The sequence below is a fragment of the Podarcis bocagei genome, assembly GCF_964188305.1.
Source record: "Podarcis bocagei genome assembly, chromosome: 2".
NCBI lineage: Eukaryota > Metazoa > Chordata > Lepidosauria > Squamata > Lacertidae > Podarcis > Podarcis bocagei.
Window position 1 is genome coordinate 21290041 of NC_138126.1, and position 16493 is coordinate 21306533.

General features: G+C 43.2%; 2 protein-coding genes across 8 annotated transcripts in view; both read right to left on the bottom strand.

The window, feature by feature from the left end:
• Positions 1-16493, bottom strand: part of LOC308580735 (uncharacterized protein) — a 250451-nt gene that overhangs the window by 207149 nt on the left and 26809 nt on the right. The window contains exon 1 of one of the 4 annotated variants that reach the window (XM_081182851.1): positions 13837-14475. The exons of 2 other annotated variants lie outside the window; for them this stretch is intronic. In XM_081182851.1, coding sequence (XP_081038977.1) covers positions 13837-13923 — 87 coding nt within the window. In that variant the 5' untranslated portion in view covers positions 13924-14475. Of the gene's footprint in view, positions 1-13836; positions 14476-16493 lie in introns of those variants that run through there. One more of the 4 variants, XM_081182850.1, reaches the window with a different exon arrangement.
• On the bottom strand, positions 1815-15328 carry LOC308580436 (uncharacterized protein). 4 transcript variants are annotated; one of them, XM_081182066.1, is made up of 4 exons: positions 15218-15258; positions 14491-14546; positions 10621-10749; positions 2873-5979 (listed from the first exon to the last, which is right to left on the bottom strand). In XM_081182066.1, the coding sequence occupies exon 4, from the start codon at positions 5839-5841 to the stop codon at positions 3433-3435; it is 2409 nt and encodes an 802-aa protein (XP_081038192.1). In that variant the 5' UTR covers positions 5842-5979; positions 10621-10749; positions 14491-14546; positions 15218-15258; the 3' UTR covers positions 2873-3432. The 4 variants fall into 4 exon arrangements, with proteins under 4 accessions (XP_081038189.1, XP_081038192.1, XP_081038191.1 ...); XM_081182063.1 differs by lacking the exons at positions 10621-10749; positions 14491-14546 and having other exon boundaries at positions 1815-5979; positions 15218-15328; XM_081182065.1 differs by lacking the exons at positions 10621-10749; positions 14491-14546; positions 15218-15258 and adding an exon at positions 8888-10613.

A 16493-nucleotide genomic window follows, 5' to 3' on the forward strand; every position in this document is an offset into this window, starting at 1 on the left:
TTGAACTTGATGTAGCTTTATTTCTCTCAGAATCTCTTGTGACTTTGGTTTCCCTCTCAGTTTCTTCTCACCTTCTTTTATTTTCTCCAAAATTTTATCTTTTTTCTCATTTTGAGTTCTCTTCTTTATTGCATTCTGTTGAATCAGAAACCCCCTCATAACCGCTTTGCTTGCGTCCCAGATTACTCTTTTTTCAATGGTAGTATTCATATTTATCTCAAAATAATCTCTCAAAGTTTTTGGGGCCTTCTTGGTAACCTCTTCGTCTCTAAACAAGGTGTCAGTCATCCTCCATCTGAAGGAGCCAATCGGTGTTAAGTTTCATCTCCATTTTCACAGCATTATGGTCGGAGCAAGTTTTAGGACAAATTTCCACTTTTCTAGTCTTTGGAGCCAGTCCTCTACTTATCCAAATTTGGTCAATTCTTGTCCATGTCATTTTGGCTTCAGAGAAGAAAGTTCCCTCTCTACCCAAGAGGTTCTTTGTTCTCCAAATGTCAACTAAGTCCATATTGTCAGTCATCTCAAAAAAGGTTTTTGGTAGTCTGCCATCCTTGGTAACTACCTGTCTCTGTGCCTTGTCCATATTTGTAGATACCACTCCATTCATATCTCCCATCATGATGATATTATAGTCCAGATAGTCCAACAAGGTCTCATGCAACTTTTTAAAGAATTCAGATTTCCCCTCATTTGGTGCATAAACTCCTATCAAAAATTTCTCTCCTTGTGTTTGAATTTCAATTGCCACAAATCTTCCTTGATCATCTTTGAAGATAAATTTCGGTGATAGGCTCTCTTTTGCATAAATCGCTACTCCTCTTTTTTTAACCTTGTCCGATGAGATAAACTCTTGACCCAATCTTTGCCTAATGCCAGAGCTAAAACATCTTCAGATACCATTCCTTTTGATTTAAGTTGAACAGATGCTGCCCCTGGTGGTGCAGAAGGGCCAGATGCTGATGCTCTTCGCTGCTGCCACGATTTACCAGACCTTCTTGTTTTTTCTTGAAGCAAATCTATTTTTTCTTTTCCATCTGCCATAACACTTTAACTGGAGCCCAAGGTCGATCCCACGGCCAGAGTTTGTTTTGAAGTGGAAAATGCCCCTGGCCAGTTGTTGTAACAATTTCAAACTTCCTCTAGGGGGACACAGTAACAGTCAATACTTGTTGCATTAAAATAACTTTTTCTAGTCCCCCATTTAACAAAATAAGCAACAGTTTCAATTTCAGTTAGTTTTGTTACCTTAAAATCAGGAGAAACCAGTCAGAAACAATGTATCTCTCTTGCAGAGTTAGCTGTCAAAAATTACATTGTCCATAAGCAGCGCGCTTCACAATGCGGCAATCTTATTGTCCATTGGCAGCCCGTTCCCAGGCTTTAAGCGGTGGACTTTTGTTTCCTTTCCTCTCTTTTTGCAGGAAAATTTACTTCTCCCTTCCCCCCCTCCTCCAACCAAGGGAGGGAGATCTCTTGTATTGATGTTAGGATTATAATCCTTTTCAGTCGACTTTCCAGGTGGGGCGCTGAATTGGGGGGGCACTGAAGGTGTCCACCGAGTCCCACGGTCACAGGCTTCACCCGCCTGTGATTTTTAGAGGGGTCCCCGCTTTGCCGTAGCGGCAAGACCCAATTTCCGCAAAGCTTAATCCCTCAAAGTTAGAGGGAATCCACCATTACCGATGGCGCCGACCCCGGAAGTCGAGTCTTCTCTTCTCATGAGGTGGCCAAAGTATTGCAGCCTCAGCTTCACGATTTCTCCTTCCAATGAGCACTCAGGGCTAATTTCCTTAAGAATGGATGCATTCGTATAGACATGCAAATTTTTTAATGAATAAAGAATATTAATTTTTTTAAAAAAGGTTGCAATCAACTTAACATATGCGATACACGCGCTTCGCTCTAATGCCTTCTGAATTAACTTGCACTCCACAACAAAGGGATACACTCCTGCTAAATGCACACTTGCTGATTACAGGTACATACTTGGGAGCAACAAGAACTAGCCTTGCGTGGAAAAAGAAGCATCCCCTCTACTTCTCTTCCCTTCTCCCCTCGCCCCCACCCAAGGGCCAGGCCCATGCTTGCTCCCCTAAACCAAAACCTAACCAGGGACCCAGCTGAGGAGAGCTGCACTGAGGCGCAATCGTGAGAGCCTCCCTCTGAATCGTCCCGGGAGCAGGAGGACTGTATAGATTTGGACCAGTGGTTTGCAGAGGAACATAGTTCAGAAGGCAGAAGATGGGAAATACTGGATGGGGAACAGCTTGCAGAAGAAATGGTTGATCTTTCCCTTAATTTGTAACTCAATGCCTTGAAGATCCAATAGCATTTCTTTTTAAATGCTGATAATGCTTTTATTGTAGCTTTTTATTATTATTTCTGTACCCCCTTGCTAACCAAATATTTTTATATATATGAAAAGCAAATCTTGCATTGAGAAGATAAGGGTTTGTAAAGAAGAAAAGGGTTTGTTTTTTTAAAAAAAAATGTTTGCCTCTGTTCTAAAATTTGGTTATAATATAAAGTGTGTCAATATATTTGGCTTTGTTTATAAAGCAGAAGTGACCAGCTGCTCCTGGAATAAAAAATGAGCTCTGTATCAACAAAAGTTTTACCTATAATTATTCATAGAGAAAAGTTCTAAGAAACGTGAGATTTTCCACCCTTGAGTTTTTAAACTACAACTCCCATCATTCTTGGCCATATGGGCTGAGACTTATGGGCGTTGTTTCCCAACATCTGAGGTACCCCATTTCCCTAAAGCAGACAGATGCTGATCCACAAGACAAGGGCAGCCCATCATTTTGGCATTGAAGGGCACAGGTCAAAACTCAACAGATTCATCACACACCTTGAGCATTCCAGATTCACACTCTCCCCGTTTATCTAGCAAAAACTTCCAACTTCTTTTCTACATTTAGTATATGTGACCTTCATTACTTTAATACATATATATGTATATACAAATTTAAATACAAACACCAAAACATCACTCAGATTCCATGCATTTAAAATTGATTTCCGCCTTTATGAGTTTCTTAATGTGAGGTAAAGAGTGAAACGTGAGTGGAACATTGCATACCTTGATACGGCTTTTCACCTGGGTGAATTCGCTCATGAATATTAAGGTCTCCACACTGAAGCTCTTTCAACATTCCATACATTTAAATGGTTTCTGCCCTGTATGAGTTTGTTGATGTATTCTAAGGTTTCTTCTTTGACTGAAGCTCTTTCCACATTCAATACATTTAAACGGTTTCTCCCCTGTGTGAGTTTGTTGATGTATTCTAAGGGGACCACTACTACTAAAGCTCTTTCCACATTCAATACATATAAAGGGTTTCTCCCCTGTGTGTGTTCGTTGATGTATTCTAAGGTTTTGACTTTCACAGAAGCTATTTCCACATTCAAAACATTCAAACGGTTTCACCCTTGTGTGAGTTCGTTGATGTATTCTAAGGTCTCCACTACGACTGAAGCTCTTTCCACATTCGGTTTCTCCCCTGTGTGAGTTCGTTGATGTATTCTAAGGGGACCACTACTACTAAAGCTCTTTCCACATGCAATACATTTAAAGGGTTTCTCCCCTGTGTGTGTTCGTTGATGTATTCTAAGGGCTCCACTTTGACTGAATCTCTTTCCACAGTCAATGCATTCAAACGGTTTCACCCCTGTGTGAGTTCGTTGATGTATTCTAAGGGGACCACTACTACTAAAACTCTTTCCACATTCAATACATTTAAAGGGTTTCTCCCCTGTGTGTGTTCGTTGATGTATTCTAAGGTTTCGACTTTCACAGAAGCTCTTTCCACATTCAAAACATTCAAACGGTTTCACCCCTGTGTGAGTTCGTTGATGTATTCTAAGGTCTCCACTACGACTGAAGTTCTTTCCACATTCAATGCAATTAAACGGTTTCTTCCCGGTGTGAGTTTGTTGATGTCTTCTAAGGTTTACACTACGACTGAAACTCTTTCCACATTCCATACATTCAAATGGTTTCTCCCCTGTGTGAGTTCGTTGATGTATTCTGAGGGATCCATTTTCACTGAAGCTCTTTCCACATTCAATACAATTAAATGGTTTCTCCCCCGTGTGAGTTCGTTGATGTTTTCTAAGGTTTCCACTACGACTGAAGTTCTTTCCACATTCAATGCATTCAAATGGTTTCTCCCCTGTGTGAGTTCGTTGATGTATTCTAAGGTCTCCACTTTGACTGAAGTTCTTTCCACATTCAATGCATTCAAATGGTTTCTCCCCCGTGTGAGTTTGTTGATGTCTTCTAAGGTCTCCACTTTGACTGAAGCTCTTTCCACATTCAATACATTCAAATGGTTTCGCCCCTGTGTGAGTTCGTTGATGTATTCTAAGGTTTTGACTTTCACAGAAGCTCTTTCCACATTCAAAACATTCAAACGGTTTCACCCCTGTGTGAGTTCGTTGATGTGTTCTAAGGTGTCCACTACAACTGAAGCTCTTTCCACATTCAATGCAATTAAATGGTTTCTCCCCCGTGTGAGTTCGTTGATGTGTTCTAAGGGTTCCACTTTCACTGAAGCTCTTTCCACACTCCATACATTCAAACGGTTTCTCCCCTGTGTGAGTTCGTTGATGTGTTCTAAGGTGTCCACTACAACTGAAGCTCTTTCCACATTCAATGCAATTAAATGGTTTCTCCCCCGTGTGAGTTCGTCGATGTCTTCTAAGGACTCCACTACGACTGAAGTTCTTTCCACATTCAATACATTCAAATGGTTTCTCCCCTGTGTGAGTTTGTTGATGTGTTCTAAGGGCTCCAGTTTGACTGAAGCTCTTTCCACATTCAATACAATTAAATGGTTTCTCCCCCGTGTGAGTTTGTTGATGTCTTCTAAGGTTTCCACTAGAACTCAAGCTCTTTCCACATTCAATGCATTCAAATAGTTTCTCCCCTGTGTGAGTTCGTTGATGTGTTCTAAGGTGTCCACTACAACTGAAGCTCTTTCCACATTCAATGCATTCAAATGGTTTCTCCCCTGTGTGAGTTCGTTGATGTGTTCTAAGGGTTCCACTTTCACTGAAGCTCTTTCCACACTCCATACATTCAAACGGTTTCTCCCCTGTGTGAGTTCGTTGATGTGTTCTAAGGTGTCCACTACAACTGAAGCTCTTTCCACATTCAATGCAATTAAATGGTTTCTCCCCCGTGTGAGTTCGTTGATGTCTTCTAAGGACTCCACTACGACTGAAGTTCTTTCCACATTCAATACATTCAAATGGTTTCTCCCCTGTGTGAGTTTGTTGATGTGTTCTAAGGGCTCCAGTTTGACTGAAGCTCTTTCCACATTCAATACAATTAAATGGTTTCTCCCCCGTGTGAGTTTGTTGATGTCTTCTAAGGTTTCCACTAGAACTCAAGCTCTTTCCACATTCAATGCATTCAAATGGTTTCTCCCCTGTGTGAGTTCGTTGATGTGTTCTAAGGTGTCCACTACAACTGAAGCTCTTTCCACATTCAATGCATTCAAATGGTTTCTCCCCTGTGTGAGTTCGTTGATGTATTCTAAGGTTTCGACTTTCACGGAAGCTCTTTCCACATTCAAAACATTCAAACGGTTTCTCCCCTGTGTGAGTTCGTTGATGTGTTCTAAGGGCTCCACTAGAACTCAAGCTCTTTCCACACTGCATACATTCTAACGGTTTCTCCCCTGTGTGAGTTCGCTGATGTGTTCTGAGGGCTCCACTATGACTGAAGCTCTTTCCACATTCCATGCATTTAAACGGTTTCTCCCCATTGTGATTTTGTTGATGTATTCTAAGGTCTCTACTTTCACTGAAGTTCTTTTCACACTCCATGTATTTACATGGATTCTCTCCTGTGTGAGTTTGTTGGTTTAAAGCACATTCCACTTTCCTTGCATTTAAACTGTTTCTTTGTTCTTCCCAATGAATTCACAGATGGCTCCGTAGAATTCTGACCATCGTCTTCCTCACCTGTTTGGGAGTAGGGGAGAGAAAGAAAATCCTGTTAGACTTTTAGGAAAGACAATAAATGAACCATCTTCCTCCGTCCATCCTGACTAGGTTTACAGGTTCAACTTCTTGAGGAGCGCAGAATCCAAGGCAAGTTGTAGCTTCCTGGGAGGAAGGAAGAAGTCAAGGGAGTCTGAGAGCCCCTGTAGGGATTCTGCTGCCTCTGTAGAAGCCCCTATTGGGCACCCACTTCCCAAGAGCCTCCACCCATTTTCAAACACCTTTGGCAATTCCTTCCATCTGCCTGTCCCTTCTCCCTTCCTAAGGCTGGCATGGTATGGGCAGGAATGGCCTTGTGGCAGTTGCCCAAAGGGCCACAATAAATGTAATAATGTGTATCTTTGTAAATCCTTGAGTGTGCTTCTAAAACAGAAGTTATGGTAGTCTGTGCTTTATAACTGATTATTTTGCAAGTTGCCGCCCCCCAATTGGGGCAGAAATACAGCTAATATGAGAATCACAAAGATACAGCTGAAAGCTGGAACACGAGTCAACACATGGTGCAAATGGCTGCATGTAACACAGGTTCCCAACATGCACACGAACACAACGTAACAGAATGCTGTGGGAATCAAAACTAAATCAGCAGAAATTGCCAGTGCTTATCGCACATGTGTATTATAAATAAAATGAGGTAATGATGAATATGAGGAACGTGAAACTCTAAAGGGACTTTTTTAAGGAGGCGGGGGACGCAATAAAAATTTAGATTCTTTTGGCAACAATAAACGTTAAAACAAGGAACTGCTGAGCAAAAACAAAAACAGGAGCATGTGCAGAGGTTCTTGCAGAAAGGGGGCGGGGCCTTCAAAGGTCTCATAATCGACCCAAAACAACACAGAGGTCTACCTGTCAATTGTGGTCCAGTGCTTGGACATCTCTGATGTAAATGATTGCTCGAAATCGAAATGCTTTGTTTGAAATTATATAAATAACACTGCCTGAACCACTGGCCAGGGTGGCAGTTTTGTGGAACGATCCAACTGTAACCTATTGCTTTGCAATAAACAATGGTGGACTCCTCTCTGTTTAGGAGTTTTATTGGTGTGAACTCAGGAGATAAGACTAGATCCCATGGAACATGAGACTTACCGTATTTTTCTGTCTATAAGACGACCCCTATTTGGGGGGCCTCAAAATATTGAAAATAAGGGGATTGAGCTTCTGGGGAGGATTATTTGGGGGGGATGCTGAAAATCACTAACCCACCAGAACGCAGCTCACAACCACTCGCGTTGCAGCTGCCTGATCGCTGCCATTAGCCCTCCTGCTTGCTGCTGTGGCAGCCAATAGACAGCTGCCCTTGTCGCAGCAAGCGGGAGCGTGATTGGCGGCTGCCGGTGGCGATCAGGGAGCTGATAGGTGGTTTCTGCCTGGGAAAGGCGCAGGAAAGGCAGAAAGGGGGGAAATACCTTGATCGGCAGCTCCGCTTTGCAGGTGGCCTCCTCCCCTTCCCCCTTCATTTACAGAGTCTGCATGGGTAGAGGAGGCTACGGAATAGCAGGCGGGCAGTGCAACGTTACGTAAGAGGAGCAGTGCAGAAATTTGTAGTCTCCAAGATGTTTCATGGGAAAGGCATAGAGGGGAGAAATATCTTTGATCAGCAGCTTTGTTTTGCAGGCGGACTTCCCCATTAGTTTGCAGAGTTTGCTGAGCAGCACAAAGACGCTGCACGGCAAAAACGAACAGCCTACAGCCTCCCTCCCAGCTGTAGGGCAGGCAGAGTGGGGGGAGGCAAGCAGACTATGGAGGCCCCAGGGCTCGCCACTGTGAGGGGCTGCGACTGCCAGAGCAAGTACTGCATTTATTTATATATTTAATTGCTATATTCCATGTAGAAGACGACCCATGTTTTTTAACTTTAAAAATTGGGTAAAAAAACCTCGTCTTATACACCGAGAAAGACAGTAATTTGCAAAGGACTGCTCTGAATACATGGAGAAGAAAGCCCCCTGCTTGCATCTGGACCCCCTGGGAGAGGCGGTGGATCCACCCACTGCTGCCTCCTCTGTCCTCCTGCCCTGCAAACACCCTCTGCTCAGGAGAGAGGGGCAGAAAGAGCCTTCAAACCCATCTGTTTCCTCCTCCTCCGCTGCCTTTTCTTGCAGCAGCCCAGTGAGAGGGGAAGGAGCCGCAGCACCTGGTTCACTTCAGATACACACAAGGCTTACTGGGATTGTGGAAGAACAAGACCTCTGCCTTCCATGCGGTGGGAGTGGTGTGGCCTAAAAATGGGGGAGAGACCTCCCCCTCCTGTCCTTTTGGGAAACAGGAGCCTTTGCCATTAGTAAACAACTTAGATGGCCAGTTCACAAGAGAAGCACTTTGGAGCACTGCTTGCTCATACTAGGTGTTCTGTGTGTGCTTCGACCTCGAGGACAACATACATATTTACATGACATGATTTCTTGAAGAGGACATTTCTTTAAAATCGAAGGCCATTTCTACAAAAGACTTCAATATTTGGTTGTTTTGGGTGTTTTTTATTTTCTTGGAAGCCGCCCAGAGGGGCTGGGGAAACCCAGACAATGGGCAGGGTATTAGTATTATTATTATTATTATTATTATTATTATTATTATTATTATGAGCCTGGCCAGCAATACCCAACCCTCTCCCCTTTCCCGCCTCCTTCCCTGCAACTCCCTTCACACCAGATCTGTGCAGGAGGAAGCTTCTCTCTTTCCACAGTGTAACCACCGTACTCCACCTTCAAAGCCCTCATTAAAAAAAGAACTCCCTTTCCTCCTTCCTTTTCCCAAATCTGGAACTTGTGCAGGCCGCCTCTTCCCGTCCTGGGGCTTCCCATCCTGGACCTCCACCCCCTTGCAATGCCCCTCCCCTCCTCCTTCACCATTGATTTGCACTCACCTGAAATCCTGGCAGCAGCAGCTACCCTGGGCAGCGGGGGCGGGAATGGGAGCCCCCGCCTGGGAGGCAGGGAGGGACCCCGCTTAATTAGGAGGCTTAATTTGGAAGCAGCCGCCTCCTCTGCATCTACACAAAGCAGCTGCACTTCCCACCCTCCCAACAGCACACTTTGCAAGCCCCATCTTTATCTCCCATTTAACATACTTTCACCCCGCAGGAGAGTTATGAGGTGATACTGACAGCTCTTGCCTGTTCTGCCTTCTAAAGGAGAATTTCTCTTCTCCTCTTTGTTGCACACAGAGGCAGAACTTATCTGCAGCTGCTGGCCTGCAAATACTGGCGAAGGCGCGCAGCCCACCTGAAGCCGCCACACCCGCCACACCCGCAGGCAAGAGACTAACCGCCAGTCTGGGAGCTTCCAAACGTCTCCTGTGCCCCCCCCCCCGTGCGCCCAGCCAACACCCCACATGGTTGGGCCACCTTGGCTGCTGCCCAATGACAGTAGGGGGGAGGGCAAGGCTTAGCAGGCCAGGCTGCCCAGATACCTCCCTGGGTGAGCGAGGGAACGAGCAGAACCCTGCCCAGGGCCCAGGTTCGCGCTGGAGGCTGTGCCTAAAGCGCCCGCTTTGCTGGGGAAGGAAGGAGAAGGGAGGGTTATAAGGTATAATTTTAATTTTCAATATATAAGGTGTATGAAATTATAAATAGAAGAAATGAATATGCCATAACCCAAAAAGGGAAGTTGGGGGAAGTCATGGGGGGTGGGGAGATTAATTGGAGCGTAAAATGTACCGTATTTTCCCGTCTATAGGACACCCCCATGTATAAGACACCCCCTATTTGGAGGGACTCCAAATTAAGAAAACACCCCTCAGCACTACCTGTGCATAAGACGAGCCCCAATTTTAAAACTTTTTTTTTGGTAAAAAACAAACAAACTAGTCTTATACACGGAAAAATATGGTAATTTGGTGTTTTGATTATGCTTAAATTTGTTATAAAATCTGAATAAAAATATATTTTTTTAAAAAAAAGTTCCAGAGTTTTTCTCAAAGACTAGATGGGAAATTCATTCAAGGGCGACAAGCGCAGAACTTGGCAGTTACAATGGAATAATTTCTGCATTGCATTGGCTGCATATTGATACCACAGAGAAGGGTGAAACAAGTAATCAAGCCACAAACATTTCGAATAAAATGGAGGAACTTGGTTCCAGAGATCTTTTTGATCATTTCAAAGAACAGGCAAAGGACAAATTGCCTGATGTTGATTACAAGAAAAGCAGAAGAAGATCTAGAACAGCCTTTCTCAACCTGTGGGTCCCCAGATGTTGTTGAACTACAACTGCCATCACCCCTAACTAGCAAGGCCAGAGCTCAGGGATGATGGGGGTTGTAGTCCAACAACATCTGAGGACCCACAGGTTGAGAACTGCTGATCTATAAGGAGGCATATAGGTGAGGATGAAGATGAAGCTTTAGAGAACCTTGAGCCAAGAAACAAGTTGAGAATCAAAGCATTTATACCTGCGATGGATGGATTAGAATCAAATCTGGCACAAAGGGCATCAGTATACAATGATGCTGCAAAAAAGACTGGTGACTGGGAGCAGCCGCCGAGATCACAGAACACTGGTCTTGAAAGACCCACGTTGGCTCCCAGTATGTTTCTGAGCACAATTCAAAATGTTGGTGCTGACCTTAAAAGCCCTAAACGGCCTCTGTCTAGTATACCTGAAGGAGCGTCTCCAACCCCATCGTTCAGCCCAGAAACTGAGGTCCAGCGCTGAGGGCCTTCTGGCGAGAAGCAAGGTTACAAGGAACCAGGCCTTCTCACTGGTGGCACCCGCCCTGTGCAACACCCTGCATCAGATGTCAAGGAAATAAACAACTATCTGACATTTAGAAGACAACTGAAGGCAGCCCTGTTTAGGGAAGTTTTTAATGATTGACAATTTTATGTATTTTTATTTTTTTGTTGGAAGCCGCCCAGAGTGGCTGGGGAATTCCAGACGGATGGTTGGGGTATAAATATTATTATTATTATTATTATCATGGATAATAATAATATATATATAATAATAATAATATAAAATATTATCATGGATAATAATAATATTATTATTATTATCATGGATAATATTATTATTATTATTATTATTATTATTATTTCATTCTTAACAAAATTAGATGCTGGAAAAGAAGAGATTCATGAAGAAGTTAATGCTTTAAGCCAAACATATCCTGAAGATGTGGACATGAACCTTGTTGGAGAACTCAACCATTTTCATCAATACATTAAAAAGTCAAAATCTGACACATCAGGATCTGTACCAAGTAATATTTAATGACCGTGTCCTTCATGGATCACTGCCTTGTCATGGCAAAGGGGCTTGAATAACTCAGACACGCTATGAGCTATGCCGTGCAGGGCCACCCAAGACAGATAGGTCAAAGTGGAGAGTTTTGACTAAACGTAATCCACCTGGAGCAGGAACCAGCAAGCCACGCCAGTATCCCTGCCGAGAAAACTCCATGATCGTATAAAAGTTATGACACTGGAAGATGAACCCCTCAGGTCAGAAGGCATCCAATATGCTACTGAGGAAGAGCAGAGGACAAGTACAAGTAGATTCAGAGCTGATGAAGCAGCTGGGCCAAAGCCGAAACATCGCTCACTTGAGGGTGTGCCTGGAAGTGAAAGGGAAGTCCAGTGCTGCAAAGAAAAATATATGAACCTGGAATATAAGATCCATGAACCATGGTAAGCTGGATGTGGTCAAAAATGAGATGGCAAGAATAAATATTGACATCCTGGGCATCAGTGAACTATAATGGATGGGAATGGAGATCTGCTCAAGAAAATTGGAGATATGAAAGGAACATTTTGTGCAAAAATTACCATAATAAAGGACAAAAGTGGTAAGGACCTAACAGAAGCAGAAGACATCAAGAAGAGGTGGCAAGAATACACAGAGGAATTATACCAGAAAGATATGGATGGCTCGTACACTCCAGGTAGTGTGACTGATGACCTTGAGCCAGACATCCTGGAGAGTGAAGTCAAATGGGCCTTAGAAAGCACTGCTAATAACAAGGCCAGTGGAAGTGATGACATTCCAGCGGAACTATTTAAAATCTTAAAAGATGATATTGTTAAGGTGCTACACTCAATATGCCAGCAAGTTTGGAAAACTCAGCAGTGGCCAGAGGATCAGAGAAGATCAGTCTAGAACGCAATGCCAAACAAGGGCAGTGCCAAAGAATGCTCCAACTACTGCACAATTGCGCTCATTTCACACGCTAGAAAGGTTATGCTTAAAATTCTACAAGGCAGGCTTAAGCAGTATGTGGACCAAGAACTCCCAGAAGTACAAGCTGGATTTTGGAGGGGCAGAGGAACAAGAGACCAAATTGCAAACATGCGCTGGATTAGGGAGAAAGTTAGAGAGTTCCAGAAAAACATCTACTTCTGCTTCATTGACTACGCAAAAGCCTTTAACTGTGTGGACCACAGCAAACTATGGCAAATTCTTAAAGAAATGGGAGTGCCTGACCACCTCATCTGTCTCCTGAGAAATCTCTGTGTGGGACAAGAAGCAACAGTTAGAACTGGATATGGAACAACAGATTGGCTCAAAATTGGGAAAGGAGTACGACAAGGCTGTATATTGTCTCCTTGCTTATTTAACTTATATGCAGAGGACGAGATGGTTGGACAGTGCTCTCAAAGCTACTAACATGAGTTTGACCAGACTGCAGGAGGCAGTGGAAAACAGGAGTGCCTGGCGTGCTCTGGTCCATGGGGTCACAAAGAGTCAGACACGACTAAGTGACGACTAAGAACAACAACAGTGTCCAATCAGCATTCCCTAATGTAGAAGCAATTCTGAGAATGTTCCTCTGAATGATGATTGCAAATTGCCATTTGTAAAGATCCGTTTCTTGACTGAAGAGGATAAAAAACGAATTTGGAACAACAATGTCTCAAGATAAATTACTTCAGCCTCATGTACATAGAAAGTGACAAGCTAAGCAGTTTATCATTTGATGATATCATCAGTGACTTTGCTTTGGCAAAGGCAAGAAAGTATTGTAATTTAGATCATGTTTGTGTACTGTTTGTATACACAGTACACAATGAATCATGATAAAATTATACAGTTGAATGGGTATTGGGTAGATGCAGTAATACAATTAGTCCTGTAAAATAATTTTTATGTACAGGTGTGTATAGTATTGCTATTATTTGTAATGTGACATATTACTAGAAATACTGTCTTTTACACTCACTAACAGGGTACAAAGGTCTGCTGTCCCAATGAAGAATGTGGACTATTATGGTAATATTGAGACTGATATAAAAAAATGCATTGCATTAACTACAATTACATTGTACAGGCTATAACAATTAAATTCATATTAATAAAGGTATTTATTATTAGTAGTTGTCTGCACTGTATATTTACACCTATTATAATTTCAAGTTATAGCAAGTTTCTAGGACTAGATCATGATTTTTTGTAAACTGTGTTTCTAAAGGAACTTTTGTTATTGCCAAATGCCAATGTGTTTGCATTAAGTTTGTTATGAATAAAAAAATCAATTTAAGTTAGAGCTTAATAATTATTTCACTATTAATATACTTAATTGTATTTCACTATTAATATACTTCTCAATTGTATTTCAGTTCAACAATTACTTTGAGAAAATACGGATTTTGTTATGTGCAAATAGTTTTAGATATCTATTAGGTCCATAAATTACCATATAGCATATATTCAACACAAAAAACAGCGACAAATAGTTGTTGACAAAGGACAGCTGGACATATAAAGGGCCCCATGACCTCCAGTAGCTTAGGGCCTCATCCAACCTCAATCCAGCCCTGCCCCCACTACTTTATGCAAGGAGTGCAAGGAACAAAGAGCTCTTTGGAGAAGGCCTCACCCCTTCCTTCTTCCTGCCAGGACCCCCCTGCCTTTGCTTTTCCTCTCCATCTTTTCCTCTTTCTCCCTCTGCCATCCAGCAATCCATGTCCCCATCTCCTCTACAAAACGGAAGACTTGGATGTTTGGATGTTTTTGGTGTTTCTTATTTTGTTGGAAGCCGCCCAGAGTGGCTGGTGAAATCCAGAAAATGGGGGTGGGGTATAAATAGCATTTATGTATTTATTTATTTTTTAATTATTATTGTTGTTGTTGTTGTTATTACTATTACTACTACTACTATGGCGAGGCTGGTCTGCAATACCCAACCCTCTGCTAAGCCGTTAATAGCCGCTAAGCCGCGCTTTGCAAGACGAAAAAACCGCAAGACGAAGAGACTCGAGGAAAGGATTAATTTCGTCTTGCGAGGCACCACTGTAGTTTGCATTATATATTTGCACCTATTATTATAGCAAGTTTCTAGGGCTAGATTAGGAGTCTTTGTAAATTGTGTTTCTAAAGGAACTTTTGTTATTGCCAAATGCCAATGTGTTTGCATTATTAAGTTTGTTATGAATAACAAAATCATTTTAAGTTACAGCTTAATAATTATTTCACTATTAATATGCTTCGTAATTGTATTTCAGTTCAACAATTACTTTGAGAAAATACATACTCTGTTATGTGCAGATGGTTTTAGATACCGATTAGGTCCATAAATTACCATACAGCCTATATTCAACACAAAAAACAGCGACAAATAGTTGTTGACAAAGAACAGCTGGACATATAAAGGGCCCCATGACCTCCAGTAGCTTAGGGCCTCATCAAACCTGCCCCCACTACTTTATGCAAGGAGTTCAAGGAACAAAGAGCTCTTTGGAGAAGGCCTCCCCCCTTCCTTCTTCCTGCCAGGACCCCCCTGGCTTTGTTTTCCTCCCCATCTTTTCCTCTTTCTCCCTCTGCCATCCAGCAATCCATGTCCCCATCTCCTCTACAAAACGGAAGACTTGGATGTTTGGATGTTTTTGGTGTTTCTTATTTTGTTGGAAGCCGCACAGAGTGGCTGGGGAAACCCAGAAAATGGGGGCGGGGTATAAATAGCATTATTATTATTATTATTACTATTATTACTACTATCGCGAGGCTGGTCTGCAATACCCAGCCCTCTCCCCTTTCCCGCCTCCTTCCTGCAACTCCCTTTGCACCAGATCTGGGCAGGAGGAAGCTTCTCTCTTTCCACAGTGGAAACCCCTCCCCCCCTCCACCTTCAAGGCCCCATTAAGAGAAACAGCTCCCTTTCCTCCCTTCTCTTCTTCTCCCCGTCCCGGGGCTTCTCATCCTGGACCCCCATCCCTTGCCAAGCCCCTTCCCTCCTTCCCCGCCGCTGGCTTTGCACTCACCCGAAATCCTGGAGATGGCGGCGACCCTGGGCAGCGGGGGCGGGAATGGAAGCCCTCGCCAGGTAGGCAGGATGTTTCCGGGGGCGGGATAATTGCAGTACCCAGCCAATGGGGATGGAAGGGAGGGAACCTGGGCTTTGAGTATAGGGAACAGATGCTCGTTGCCTTAAGGGTTAAAGGCAGAGAGTGCAAGCTGCTAGAGGGGAGGGTGCTGCTGCTTGATACTGACTTGGGAAACGGCGTGGGGCTTAAGCTGAACAGCTGACCGGCCCCCTCTGCCCTTGTCTTGCAAGGAATAAGGTGAGTGCAAAGCGCCTCGGGGTGCAGCAAGCTTTGGGGGGGGGGGTTGTGCAATGCAATACCCATGGAATTGGAGTTGGGGGTGGAGAGAGAGCAGGCACGGAAGCGGTGGGTCAAGTGTGGGAATATTGCAGCTGATTCATCCTAGTTGCAAATAAGAGACAGGGGCCTCTCCCTGAAGGTTCTCTCTCTCTCTCTCTCTCTCTCTCTCTCTCACACACACACACACACACAGAGAGAGAGAGAGAGAGAGAGAAACATTCGTCTGCATGCACAGACAGATCACATGAAGACCCCTGTAGTTTGATCAAGCCCATCTAGTCCCCGTTAGAATCATAGAGATGGAAGGGGACCCTGAGAGTCATCTAGTCCAACCCCCTGCAATGCAGGAATCCCAGCACTGTCTCCTCATGGTGGCCAAGCCTGCAAGGAGCCCAAGAACATCTCTCCCCTCCGGCGGCTTCCTTGAAACCTTATTCAATTAAGCATAATAATAATATTATAACAACATTATTTGTACCTGCTCAAATGGCTGGGTTTCCCCAGCCACTAGGGCAGTTCCCAACAGAATATTTTTTTTTATTTTTTTTTAAATCATATTTATTGAAATTTTCAGAATACAGAAAGTAAAGATACGATAAAAACAGAGTGTATTTGAAACCTTATTTTCATCATCCACTTTCTGGGACTCCCCCCCTCCCCCATCCCTGCCATATTCCCCTTTCATATCGTTGGCTCAACAAGCTCTCCCTCCTGATTAAAACTTAATTTGTTTAACCCAATAACCAAATTTAAACTTATACAGTCCTCATCATTACCCTTAATAAAAAACAAAAGTTCTCTCCCCAAGGTCCCCCCATTTTCCTTCCATGAATTCCCTTTTTTTTCTATTAAGGACACCCAACAAAATATATAGAGAAAAACAATGTAAAGATATATAAAAGAAAAAAATTCAAGAAATAGTTAGATGCCTTTG